The 14507-nt window shown below is 41.2% G+C and overlaps 2 protein-coding genes across 2 annotated transcripts in view; one reads left to right on the top strand and one right to left on the bottom strand.

The window, feature by feature from the left end:
• LOC143876697 (uncharacterized) overlaps nt 1–494 on the top strand; it is a 36159-nt gene extending 35665 nt beyond the window's left edge. Inside the window, exon 6 of the mRNA XM_077378383.1 lies at nt 2–494. Within this exon, the coding sequence (XP_077234498.1) occupies nt 2–38 (37 nt within the window). The 3' untranslated portion in view covers nt 39–494. The remainder of the gene's footprint in view (nt 1) is intronic.
• Nucleotides 495–1458: 964 nt separating this feature from the next.
• Nucleotides 1459–2641, bottom strand: LOC143876696 (putative ubiquitin-like-specific protease 1B). Its single transcript, XM_077378382.1, has 5 exons — nt 2493–2641; nt 2291–2386; nt 1986–2204; nt 1801–1898; nt 1459–1710 (listed from the first exon to the last, which is right to left on the bottom strand). Exons 1-5 carry the CDS (start codon nt 2601–2603, stop codon nt 1563–1565), a joined length of 672 nt encoding a protein of 223 aa, XP_077234497.1. The 5' UTR covers nt 2604–2641; the 3' UTR covers nt 1459–1562.
• Between the last annotated feature and the right edge of the window lie 11866 nt (nt 2642–14507).

The raw sequence follows: 14507 nt of genomic DNA, 5'->3' as shown, positions 1-14507 counted from the left end.
GGTCCGGAGTGTCCTTCGCACCTCCTTTCTTTACTTAGGGATGGAGTTGTTGGTTTTTCTGTACAAAGTGACAATGATTTTGGGAACCTTGTTACTACACATGATACTTACTCACACGAAAATTGTAAAAAGTGGCAATGATTTTGGGAACCTTGTTACTACACATGATACTTACTCACACGAAAATTGTAAAAAGTGGCAATGATTTTGGGAACCTTGTTACTACACATGATACTTACTCACACGAAAATTGTTCAATTTATACGTTGTTGTATCTACTACTTGCCCGGAACTGTACATTTTTTGGAACCACAATTTTGGAACACCTGGTTGAATAATTTTGTCTGGAACCACAATTTTAATTGCTATTGGATACACCCTGTTCATATTCGAACAACTGCTTCAACACTTTTTTTCGTTATTGCCATGTTTATGTTGACCTCTCTCTATGTCTCTATCTCTCTATCCTCTCTCTCTTTCTCACTCTGTGTATAGAGTTGGTCTCCAATCTGGGTTTATTTGGGAGTCCGAAACAACCTTCGGAAGTCTTATCCGGAAGTCCGACGATTAATTCGGACTCCCGAATTCATGCAAGTAGAATTGCCATCCAATCTGGGCATCACCGGGGATGTCCAGTACTTTTTTGTTCCAACTGGGCATCATTCGGGAGTCCAAATGCGTCGTCGGAATTCGGAATCGGAAGTCCGATAGTTCCTTCGGACTCCTAAAGGATCTCCAGTAGTTTATGGTATCTACTGGAAAGAAGTCGGGAGTCCGAACGCATCGTCGGACTTCCTCGTAGGAATTCCGAAGGTCCAATCGGACTCCCGAAGGATGTCCAGTACTTTTTGGGTATCACTGGCCATCATTCGGGTGTCCGAATGCATCGTCGGACTTCCTATTCGGAATTCCGAAGGTCCAATCGGACTCCCGAAGGAAGTCCAGTACTTTTTGGGTATCACTGGCCATCATTCGGGAGTCCGAATGCATCGGCGGACTTCCTCTTCGGAATTCCGAAGGTCCAATCGGACTCCCGAAGGATGTCCAGTACTTTATGGGTTTCACTGGCCATTATTCGGGAGTCCGAATGCATCGTCGGACATCCGAATCGGTATTCCGACGGTCCAATCGGACTCCCGAATGATCTCATGTTTCTTGTAATTGTCAGTGGAGTTATAAATGTTAGTTCATCCTATCTTTAGAACAGTTTAAGATTAGGTCCCTTAGCTCTTAAGTGGTTTTATTTGATATAAAAACCTTGTAATGGCTAATTTTTCAAATCGATGATGAAATTTACCCAAGAATTGTGTATTTCAGTAGAAAGGAGGGCTGACTCATCCCTCGACATGGGAGAAGAGGTTGATCTTCGCTCTAAGAAAACCAATCACATTGGGAATGGATTTGGGTTCGTACAACCAACTAGCTTATCACATCCCACATGTAACAGAATGGAGTGCAATAAAAAAAAATTTGTTTCCAAAGGCAATCCATACCTCACTGTCCCAAAATTACTTACACCTGAGTGCCTGCTATAAAGTTACAACATCAGTTCCTCCCAAAAGTTAAATGGATACTTTCCCATACACCCCATTTAACATTTCAGAAAATAGAGAAGTTCGCATAGCTGTAATATCTTTCTGCGTGAAATCCAAACTAGCGTCACGGCTGAGGTATTCCATCTCTTTCAAAACGAATAGCCCACAATCGTAGCTGCAAAACATGAAGAATATGCAACAATAAGAATTCGAATTAATCGTTTACGTAGATTTCCCTAACTCAAGTAATTGGAAGTTACATCACCCGTTATTTTGTATGGGCCGAACAACGACTTCATCAATGGGGAATGCACTGATATCAATGTCTTTCACCCTTTTGAACCATTCAACAAGGTAATCAACCTACAAATCAATAATTCAGTACGTTATGCAGGTAGTCAGCAGAAATTAATATTTGGCTAACGAAATTGGACTTAGGGTAGTACTCACAAGGGGTTGCACCCTTGTAGGATCCGTGCGAGCGACTAGCGAGTCGTAAAGAGCGAAGGTACACTGACCCATATCCAAGAGTAGAAGAACCCAATGAACCAAATCTATGTTGACTGGAATGAGTACTTTTCTTAGCTCTTTAACTGAGATATGCTCTAGACGCTGTACGAATCGGGAACATACTTCGGGATTTTCACATCTATCGGTTATTATAAGTTGCTGCAACCACGAAAAGAAATGTTATAATTGCCGGCAGCTTCAAATATAGAAATCATTACTTGTAATGTAAGTCACTTGAATCTCACAGCTAGATGGGTAGTCAGGGAAATGCATGCTCCCTTTTGTTCTTTTCGCAAACATTCGTCCCGCGAGTTCAAGTAGTCTGTATATACATTAACGATCTACAAAACAGACCATTGGTCAACGAGAAGGAACTTAATAAGAAATGTGCGCTCACTCTTTACGTTACTCAATGAACCATATCTAAGAAATAACATAAAATCTTACCGGAGATGATAACCACCCTCTACGATCGCTTAGTAGAAGCAAGTCTTCTTTACACATGTAGTACCCATCACTTTGAATGACTTTGTCACTGCAAATCCAGTAAAAAGTCATCTCCCTCTATGGACCTTAGCTCAGATCATTCTACTGAAACAACCTATCTATGAATTTGATCGGAGAAGATAGAGTTCTAAAAAATGAAACGGGCATTCCAACACAATCTAAGTTATAAGGAATTTACCAAGGTTGTAGCGCTGCCAATGCATCCACCTTGGTCGCTGCAGGCCCGGTGACTTTGGCAAGAGCATCCTTGAATTTTCGCTGGTGGATGTAATATGGCGATCTCATTGCTCTACTAGGTCTTGTTCGCCTTCGACGTTGCTTTACATTATTTTCAATGCTCCATTGTTTACTCTTCATTTCGGGAGTGTCAAGCAAGATAGCAACTATATTAGCTGCAGCCTCTCGGTCATCCTCTGTAATTTGACTATTAATATAGATCTCGTCTTTTCGATCAACAACCACATCTTTCCCAACATCATACCCAAACTCTACAATATCCATCGTCTTCGGATCTTCTACTAATCCACCCTCCGAACGTCCCTTATCACTCCCTATCCCAACATCCCCATCTTTCTTTTCAATATGTCCTGTTTTATCCATTTCTTCATCATCATTTGTTTGCTTCTTCTTTCTTCGACTATATTTCTTTTTATCCTTCACTACCTTCTCCTCCTCACCCGATAACTGTACATCTTTCTTCTTCAATGAATCTGTCCCTTTCAACTGACTGAACTCACTTTTTAGCTCCCTCACTTCACTTTTTAGCTCCCCCACTTCACTTTTTAGCTCCCCCACTTCACTTTTTAGCTCCCTCACTTCACGTTCAAGTTTCTCTATCGTCTCCAACGAAGAACTATGAGATGCAGATTCCTCTACTTCTTTGATAAGTCCCTCTCTTACTTTCATCCCTCTCCTTCTTCGTTCTCTCCCCTTACATGCCACAATTGGCCCGATCGCATTCAGAAGTCCCTCTCTTACTTTCATCCGTCTCCTTCTTCGTTCTCTCCCCTTACATGACACAATTGGCCCGATCGCATTCAGAAGTCCCTCTCTTACTTTCATCCGTCTCCTTCTTCGTTCTCTCCCCTTACATGACACAATTGGCCCGATCGCATCCCCCACTGTAGGCACAATTGCCCCAATCGAATCCCCCACTGAAGCCTCTACAGCACTAACAACGTCGGCCTCAACCTGGCCGAGCAGTAGGGCTTCCTCTCTCGCCATAGTTTTAACCATCAGAACCACCTGAAATAAATGTCATATTTTTTTTATTACAAATACGAATGTAATAAAACAACACGCAAGACATACATACATACAACGACCAATTAACATTAATCTCTCACCTCAGTTGGTTTTACCATCCCATCACGAACACGGTCAATCAACTTTCTATGCTCCGTCTTCTTCGTATCCTCACCGATCCACTTAAATAGACGTGGATAAGCATCAGGGTAATCAGGTACCCAGAACGTGGTATGCTCAAATACCCATACCTGAAATGCGGCTACATTATTTACGCACTCCTAATAATTTAGAAACAAGTAACTATAAGGCATGAATGGAAAATTACCTGTAAAATGATAGAGCAACCCAATATATGGCCCTTCCCACCAAGTGCAGCATGTGAATTTAAGGACAGGACCAAGAATTCATGAACGAGATAAGCCCACGCAACATCTCCTATAGTCCCCATATCAATATAAGGGAATAGGCAAGAACATGCCTTGTGATCCCTCTGTGCGAACAACACAGTACTGCAAAATAACAATATCAAATGTTTCACTGTGGACTTTATCGACTCTTCTTCATTTGAATCCATTTCCGCATGAATAACATTTACGACCTCTTCGAAGGTGGCTGTTGGAAGCCGAAACCTCCAACCATCCACCGTTGTGATGCTATCCCAATCTAGTTGCACCCTCTTCCCTCTCATAGTTAAGCCTAATATTTTGGCTACATCACTAACTAGAAAAGGAACTACAATGCTCCCCAATCTAAATGCTTTCCGCTTCGGATCCCACTTTCTCACCAATGTCGACAAAATCCTCTTGCGCAACTCCACATCCTCGAGGTTCTTGTGTAGTACCAAATCTCTGAATGGGGTCTCATTTATCAAATTCTTATGCGCATCATGTAACCGGAACGTTTTGAAGGACTCCTGGAAGCGGGAAGGACAGCATCTAGAGAAGACATATTTGGCCTGCAAAAAAAGCTATTAGGAAACAGTTGAGGTAGAAAGTTAAGGAGATGCAAATGGAAATGGAGAAGTTAATCACCATGACGAACCCGCAACGAAAGAAATGGGAACCTTTGTATCCTTAAGTTAAACACAATCTGTACAAAGCAGCGACAACCACTTCAAACACAGTGTTAGTCCCATGCACAGGTAAACAGAATCAAAATTATCCATAAAGGCCTCACAAATATCCCCAAGTCACTTTAGAGTTGTACCATTCATTGGATTAGTAGGACCATTGCTATTCATAACAACCATGAAAACATACCAGTCATCCAAGACAGAGAAATTGAACAACCATAATAACATATCATCCATTCATCCATCCACAATAACATATCAAACCCAAATATAACATACCTACCATCCATTAATCCATAATATCAACCATAATAACATACCATCCATATACATGCCAAAAAAAGTAAACCAACAAGTAAATAACTGCATAGGGATCATGTACAGTTCTCATCGGCAGCAACAACCTAATGATCTGGGGGCAGAAGGCGGCGGACGAACTCGCTGAGTGAAGAAACCTGCTCAGTGAGGGAGCTGAATGACGTCCCATACTCCTGCCGGAGGGTGGAGACCTCGGTGCGTAGGGCGCTCACAGCCTGCTGTGTCGCGACATGGTCCTCACGATGAGATGCAAGGAGCTGAGAAAGCGCAGCAAACTTCTCGTCAAAGTACTGACGATGTGCAACGAGCTCCTCTGCCGATACACGCTGAGCCTGCGGACGAGGTGGTGGAGCGGGCCTCTGGTCATCAAGTCGCATTGCCTTTATAGTTGTACGATTCATTGGATTAGAAGGACGAACGCGTTCTTCGCTACCTTCGATCAGCTTCTCATGCTGGAAGATACGTGTCAAAAGCATCCCAAATGGTAGACTAGCCAAGGCCTTTGTCCTGGTGTCCTCCATGAAGCTAAGTATGATATAGCCAAGGTGAAGGGGCTGGCCCTTTAGAAGTCGATACATAATAAACGCCTCAAAAGGCCGGACCATGTCACTATTACCTCCGCGAGGCGTGATATTGCTGATCAGAATCTTGTGTAGGACTTTGCACCTACGGCTAAGGGAATTGTAGGACACGTTGGTTGACCCGTCATTAGGTGGGGGTCTGCAACCAAGCTCCCCATAAGCAGTGACAGGATCAACCATATAACGATCAAAGTCATCCATGGTACCGGGCCAAAAGAAACTCTCGTCGCCTGTGGTGGGAAGAGAGGCGACTTCACAAAACTTCTCCATGGTCATGCGAAAGGTTTTATTATTGACTGTGGACTGGAAGAACTTATAATCTTCGTCGACTCTATAATTGGCATAGAATTGTTTCACAAGAGTCGGGTATGAATCGCACTGTACTCCGAGAAAATTGACCCATCCAAAGGCCACAAAAAGGGATCGAACATCATATGCGGCAAGATCTTCAAAGACGATTTTCCTACCTCGCAATATGCCCTTCCTTTCTATACGACGGACGGAGGATGCCGCCTTTACGGAGCCGACCTCGACATCCTCCTCTCCTTCGCCCATATATTCGGCTTCCTCGGAGGAAGGTGAGGGAGGGGAGGGCTCACGGACAGCCTTCCCTTTCCGTTTGCGGCTGGAAGAGTGTTGGGGCACAGTGGCAGTCTTCTTCGCGTTCTTTGTGCGCGGCATGATCTCTATATTGGGGTTTTGGCTTACGCTTTTAGGGGGTTGCAAATACGAAAAAGGGAACCACTTCCACTTCTTCTCTGCAGAAACCAGGACAAGATACTTGAACGAAAACAAACTTCAAACACACTATTATTCCATTCACCAAAGTACGATGCAGTATAACACACTTCAAACCACATTTAATTACTATTACACACATGGAACACTATATAGATACTTGAATTTAAAAACATTTACAAACTTCAAACAAAACCACTCTTTACCGCAGAGAAGATCCATGCATACCATTGAAACCACTCAAAACCATTGAAACCCCAAGTGAATGAAACGCATTGAATGAAACCCTTTCACACCGAAAATCAAAAATGCTGAAATACCAAGTCAAATGAAACCCTTTCAAACAACAATTTCGACAGTTGGAACCACATATTAGACTGTTGGAACAGATTACTGATTAGCGCATCCAGGGAACCTTAAATTACACAGTTGGAACCAATATTACTAGATAGAGGATCCATCGAATACTGCTTCCAACTTTCTAATATTTGGTTCCATGGATCCAACTTCCATGGAATACTGGTTCCAATTTCATAAGCCCTAAATAAAACCCTTTCAAACCCCAATGCAACCATTGAAACCCTAATGCTCTGTTTGGTTGCCGGGTTCTTTTTGGCTCGTGGGAGTTATGTGGGAGAGTTAGTTAAATTTTGGTCCCATCCCATGTTTGGTTGCCTTTTACCACTAGGTTTATTTTAATCCCACTCTTGTAATGATTACTTGTGGGGTGAACTTTTTAATCCCACTTTTGTAATGATTGCCTTTTCATCCCATCCCAACATAACCCCAGGAACTAAAATAAACTCAAGAATCAATAATAAGCTTCAGAAGAATTTTTTTCTACCCAACAGTTCAACCAACCAAACAAAGGTTATTTTTTTCCCACCATATCTCTCAGGCTATTTTTTTCTCCCACATAACCAAACATGGGATTTTTATTTTACCAGGATACTTCTAGGACTTTTTTTTTCCCACCTATCTCCCAGGGTATTTTTTTCTCCCACATAACTCCCAGGAACAAAAAAAACCCGGCAACCATACAGAGCATAAATGAAACCATAAATGCAACCATAAACCATTGAAACCTTTTCAAACCTTAAATGAAACCCTATGAACTAGAGTGAAATCCAACATGAAATATGCCGAAACCATTGAAAACCTAAATGAAACCATTGAAACCCATTGAAATCCTAACTGAAACCCCTTAAACCATTGCAAGCATTGAAACCCTAAATGAAAGAATTGAAACCCCAACTAAAACCCTTACTCAAACCATTGACAACTATTGAAATCCTAAATCAACCCTAAATTTTACCCTAAACCATTGAAATACTTTGAAACCCAAAATGAAAATAATGAAACCCTACATGAAACCCTTTCAATCCCAAAATGCTGTTTGAAACCCTAAATGAAACCCTTTCAAACCATTGAAACCATTGAAACCAAACCCTAAATTAACCCATTTAAACCACTGAAACCATTGAAACCCTAAATTAAAGCATTGAAAAATCCTACATCAAACCCTAAACCATTCAAACCCATTGAAACCCTAAATGAGATCATTGAAACCATTTAAAGTCCTAAATCAAACCCTTTCAAACCAAAAATCAATGCCCAACCATTGAAAACCTACAAACCCTATATCAAAATATTTTGTTCCTAACAATTAATAGTTCCAGCCCATTGAAACCCTCAAAATTCCAAAACCCTCCAAATGAAACCCCTTCGAAACCATTTCAAAGCCTTAAAAATTACATACTAATGCATATCCGTCTCACACACTAGTCAAGAGGCACTTAAAAGAGCTTCACAGAGCAATGTAGAGCAACATACATTGTTAGAAGTGTGTGAGATCCAACCCCTAAAAAAAACCCAAAATAAACTAAACCCTAGAAGAAATATTTGAAAATTACCTTCGTGTAGGGGAGAAAACTGAATTCCGGCGAGAGGGGGTGGTTTCCGCCGACTATGTCGTGGTTCCGGCGAGTAGAACGGGCTTCGGGAGAGACGTACGAGGTCGACGGCGAGTTTCTCCGGCGAGATAAACCGTCGTTTGGGAAGAGAGAATGGGAAAAGTGACAAACGGTGAAAGTTTATGGGTCTCCTGCTTCCGGCGAGTACAACGGCCGTCGGGAGCGACGTCGGAGACGAGGTCGACGGCGAGTTTCTCCGGCGAGTCGTTTGGGAAGAGAGAAACAGAGAGAAGGTTAAAATGAAATGTAAAAATAAGGGTTAAAAGTTAAAACTAATGGGTTAAAAAGTAAAACTAAAGAAGGGTATTTTCGTCTTTTAAAAACCTGACAACCCCTCTTTTAAAAATTCTGCAACTCTACCCTTACTTCACAATATCATCAAATCTTTGCATTTTCCTAACAAATTTCCCTATTTTAAATGATTGACCTTCCAATGTTGCGAAAATAACCGTAATACATTTAAGGGCATTTTCGGTATAAAGTAGTAGCCAGTGCTATTTTTATTTTGTGTAGAAAAGTACGAGATTTTATATGGTACAAGCTCTTATAGTCCCGTATTTTTTAAAAAGTACTATACGGACCACACTAGTATGATGATCCAAACCGTCCATATATGATGGAACCATGGTTTTAAATTTCGACCAAAATCCGACCGAAACCGAAATGTTCCGAAACCAAATAGCAGAAATTTAGAAAATTTCATAAATTTCGGCGATATCTATTATAAAATATAAACTTTTTATCCTTTACAAACTTTCGATCGAAATCATCCACGATTTAAAAATCCACCATTTCGTGCGCTTGTACCGAATTTTGGCCAAAATTTCGGGATTCAGCTGGAATTTTGATTTCAGATAAGTCCGAAATTTTAGCCGAAACTGAAATTTAAAACCATGGATTGAACACATGTTAAATATAGGATGATCCTAGCCCTCCCATCTATAATAGATGTTTCCATAATATGCAGTTCCTCTATAGATCGGAGGTCTGGGATCATCCTATTGAAATGATTTTTTGGGAACAACCTACTTATGTTATGGCCCATGACATGGACGGTTTGGATCATCCTATAGTGTGGTCCGTACATTACTCTTTGAAAAATACGGGAGTACAAGGGCTTACACCATATAAAAACTCGAAAAGTGCACGGTTCGCATTCCGGTTTTCATATGCGACCGGCATTAGCCAGTTAGCGCCTGGCCTGCTTCCGCCTCTCACCGTCTCACCCACGTTACCTCCTCTGCCACGTAGTCAATATATTCTCCCGGGATGATGGGCCCACAGAAAAAGTCGCGAAAAGCGCACCTCGTAGCTGTCAATCCGGTCATCGTTGGTCAGCTTTTCTGAAGCGAATGGGCCGTATAGATTAAAACACGTGTCAGCATCTCCAAACCTGTCCTAGCCAATAAAGGAATCTTCAACGTCGTGGATTTTATACGCGACCATCTTCTCAGCGATCCGACAACCATGGGCCTTACACGTGCCCGTTTTTAAAAAAAGCGTACGTTTTTAGCTTTTCACGTTTTTGACTTTTCTCTCTCTCTTCAGTTTTCCTATTTATTATTTTGAAAAGTTCCTTTCTAGGAGGACCTTTTAAGACAGCTCAACTCCCTTTCTCTTCTTTCTTATTTTTATGTTGAGAAAAGTACGGAATGGGTAATAGTTTCGTGCGATTACGGATTGGGCAGTGATAAATCGACTCCCCTAATGGATAAATGGACTCCCCATGTGTCTATCTCTCTCCTCTTTCAAGACACATGGGGAGTCGATTCATTAATTTGGGGAGTCGATTCATCACTCCCCTTACGGATTTAGGGTACCTTTTAAAACAAGAATGGTGATTCCTCAAAAAGGAGTGGGGAAAGGACACCAATACGCTTTTGACATGATCAGAGTCCTCGTATGTTGCCCTTTCTAATGGATGAGAACATCAACATTATCTTTAAAAATTTTCAAGGATGAGAACGTCAATGCGGGAGGGTGAAAATATCATAAAAAAGAGTTAAAGTTGCTCACTTTTCACATCAAATCATGTCATAAGGGGAGCACATGCGTATCTTTTGGAGAATAACGGCTCACGTCTGTTTTGGCTTAGAACGACGATATTAATAAACATTTTATTATTCTCCACGTCTCTTTTGGCTTAGAACACCGCCAGAATATCAAGTACACCGCTGGATTCAAGAAACTCCTATCTTTCAAAGATATCAAGTACGCTGTAGAATATCGAGTGCGCTGTTGGATTTTCTAAGTTCAAGCATGTGTTCCAAACGTATCGAGTACGCCGCCGGAATATCGAATACGCCTCTAGATTTTAGAGAATGCCGCCGGAATATCAAGGGATACGCCGGCGGAAATAGGGTACCCCTTGATATTTCTCTTTTATATTTATATTTTTCTTCATCGGCAAGATTATTATTCAGAGCTTTAAATGCATTGATTTATCCGCTAACCATAATGCAATTCATTCCATGCTAGAAATGTTGAGCTTTGCCTTTGTCCAAGTCATGATACTATAAAGAAAATGTGGCCCCCACAGCAATATCTTATTGCTACGACGGTATGCTGACTTGGAAAGACCTAGTCACCTTCTTAGAATGATCATGACCTACATGAGAAACATTGGTTGGACCCACCTCCTTAGAAATGTCATTGAACCTTGATTGGATAATCTTAAACCCTTTGAAGTGCTTTATCTTGCACATAGGATTTTTGTTCAGAATAGGACTGAGACCATGTGGGGTCATCTCGTGAACTTTTACAAGACCAACGGTCTCGATTAACATACATGCCCCCTTATGGGTTCTAAAAATTATCTCTTACAGAGTTACAGTTGGTCGTGAAAGTACTTTCACGAAGTCGTTCTCTTCCTAAATTGGCTTCTTAGAGATAAACCTCTAGCCGATGTGCATGTGGCACGTGGTCCATGACATGACAAAGAGCCACAAGTGAGAAGGAAATTGCCTTATAGATCAACCATAACCTCTTAGGCCCTGTTCGTTTGGGATTATCACAGCAGATAAGCCCTCAACAAATTTTGAGTCCAATAATCGGTTTGAGGGCTCACCGTCGGCTGTCATAATCCCAAACGAACAGGGCCTTAGCCATGGGTTAGCCATTAGGCCTTAGCCATGTCATCCCCTTGAGCACGAACTAAATTGAGCAGGAATTTAAGTGTAAAAAAAAAATCATGGATTGCATGGTCAGAAAACAAGCCAAGGGACCTGGAGTGATGGAGTGACAACAGCCTCATGTCATGCCTGTTTGGATGTACAAAGAATTTTTTTCCATAGAAAATAAATTTTCCAACATTTCACAAACTCATTTTTCATTGGCTTTTTCTAAAATTTAAATTCCTTGCTTTTAAGGAAAATTCCAAACATTCTATACCTTAGAATTTTTTTCCTATAAATTTTTTGTAATTTTTTCCCTCAGGTCCAAACCTCCATGTTTAAGTATTTTTAGGTAAAAAACTCAAAATATCGACTTTTTCAGTTCTTTTGCTGAAAAACTTTAACCTGGCTAAACCTTTTGTAATCTGATTTCCATTAAAAAATTCAAAAACGAACTTTTTAAAGTATGGTTAAACATGATCTAAGTGGTCTCCTGTGGTCCATGTCCACCTTTTGGAAAAGGGCCATAGTGTTACCCTCTTTTTCCTTGCTGAAGAGGATGCTACTACTTTAGAAAGTCGATAGCTTCTATGAGTTTACATATGGTGTCGGACTTTATAAAGACGATAGCTTCTATGAGTTTACATATGGTGTCGGCGCAAGATCAGGTCACCTTCCTTGATGTATTTGATCCAACAACAGCTGAATTTTTATGAGGCTGTCGTTGGATAAAATATCAAAGATGACATTTGTGGTGGACCCATTAGGACACAGCAACGTACCGACACCATATAAGTTCGACCCCCTTGGCAAAAGCAGAAGTCCCAAAAGTCAGCATCCTTTTGAATAAGGGAGTACAACACTTTTTTCTTCTACGAGCAAGAGATGAAAAGGGATTCTTTGCTTCAATTGCAAAATTTTCCATGCACCAGCTGATGACAACATGCTTACTTAAAGACCCATTAATAGAGAATCCGACATTAGGGAGGGAAATGGCCAAGGAATCGAAATTTAATAAGAAGGAACAAGGCTCTCTTGATGAAATGGCCTTGGTGTTTTAGCACGGAAAAGAACGCTCTTAGGCGAAATGTTATCAAGTAGGAGGAAACAAGGGATGAGTGGGAGGTAGGTAGACTACGTAGAGGTCGAGACTTGGGATGGATCGTAGGAGTTCACTGTCCCTATTTTGACACTTTCTCTAAAGGAATTATATTTTGGGTGGGATATGGAAAGAGAGGGTTTTTAGAGTGATAGGTGGTTAATTATTATCTTGTTGTCCTGGGATTTCCTGAGCCTCTTTAGAATTGCAAGGAACAAAAATGCAAGGGTATCTGAGTGTTTTCAAACAGTGTGGGGAAGAATGGTGTTGGGGATATAATTATCTTGTAACTTTAGAGACCATGAGGTTGTTTGGTTTTCTAACCTTTTGTGAAGATTGGAGGAGATCTACATCCCTATGGACTACCCTGATCGTAGATTGTGGGCCCTTGAATCTAATGACATATTCTCAGTTAAATCCCTATTTAGATTCTTGTACAGTTCACCGGTATCTTCATTACTTGGCATAGTATTTGGAAATCCCTTGTCCCGCCAAGAGTTCTAGCTTTTGTTGGATGATGATTCTAAATACAGGACGGGCTGAGAGATCGTCACTTTCATTTGGTGAACAAGTGCTATCTTTGCAATTTGGATGAGGAATCCCCATCACATATTTTCATTGATTGCATATTGGCTTCTTACATACAGGAGTAGGGTCTTAGTGGGTTTGGAGTTAGTTGGCTATTCCCAAATTCAATCAAAGACATATTGTTGAGTTGGAGAATTACAGGTTTGGGATCTTTCGGACTAAAGCTTTCGTATCACATGTCTTTTGTTGTTTTTTGGATCATTTGGGAGGAAGAAATGTGTGGAACTTTGAAGGTTGAGAATCCACACTTGACAGGATATATAGTTTGGAATATCAAATCAATACTGTAGGGGTGCAACTCGGGTTGGGTCAGGTTGGGCTAAAGCTGACCCGAGAAACCTTTTTTTCCAACCCGAACCTGACCTGATTTCCAACACGACGAGTTTCGACCCGAGAAACCCTTTTTTCCAACCCGAACCCGATTTCTAACCCGACAAGTTTTGACCCGACCCAACCTGAGGAACCCTTTTTTCCAACCCGAACCTAACCCAACCCGACCCAACCCAAGTTTTTAAGCCTACAAAAAACAAATTTCATAAAAGATCGATGGTGGGTTTCACTTGGGTCGGGTTGCCCAATCCCTCAACCCGAACTCAACCTGGGTTGGGAAAACTCAACCCGAACCCGATCCGAACTCAACCCCACCCGAGTTTTTTTCCTGGTTGAACCCAGCCCGAGTTGCACCCCTAATCAATAGTAGTCTATTGAGCTCTTCAACACCATTCTTTGCCGGGAAACAAGAATAGATATCATCATTAGAAATTGGGACACAATTTTGAGAGGTAACATTCCAAAAAATCAAGTGATAGCAAGATGGAAACCACCTTCTATAAACATTATCAAGCTAAATGTCTATGGTTGCTCTCTTGGCAACCCAGGCAAGGCAGGCATTGGAGGAGTTCTTAGGAATTGCTCATGTGATATAATCTTTTCCTTTGCGGGCCGAGGTCCATGCACTTCATCAAGGATTGAAAATGGAAGTGGAAAGCAACTCTTCTAATGCAGTCTTGTGGGCTAAAGAGATTAGTGACGGTCCATGAAAACTTGCTAGTCTTATGGATGAAATAAAAGATGTGTTTGTATGGTTTTTGCTCTTTCTTTTCACTCCAACAAGTGCCAACGATTTTGTTATTCAAATCAGGTGCTTCTATCAAATCATTATATATGGGGCAATCCTTACCACTCAAAGTGCACATGTAATCCGATCTTACTTAATAAAATTGTT

Source organism: Tasmannia lanceolata, unplaced genomic scaffold (assembly GCF_043159265.1).
Source record: "Tasmannia lanceolata isolate RefF3 unplaced genomic scaffold, GAP_Taslan_0.1 ptg000005l, whole genome shotgun sequence".
In the NCBI taxonomy this organism is placed as follows: domain Eukaryota; kingdom Viridiplantae; phylum Streptophyta; class Magnoliopsida; order Canellales; family Winteraceae; genus Tasmannia; species Tasmannia lanceolata.
Note: the sequence above shows the minus strand (reverse complement) of the source record. Positions and strands in the feature narration are given on the sequence as shown.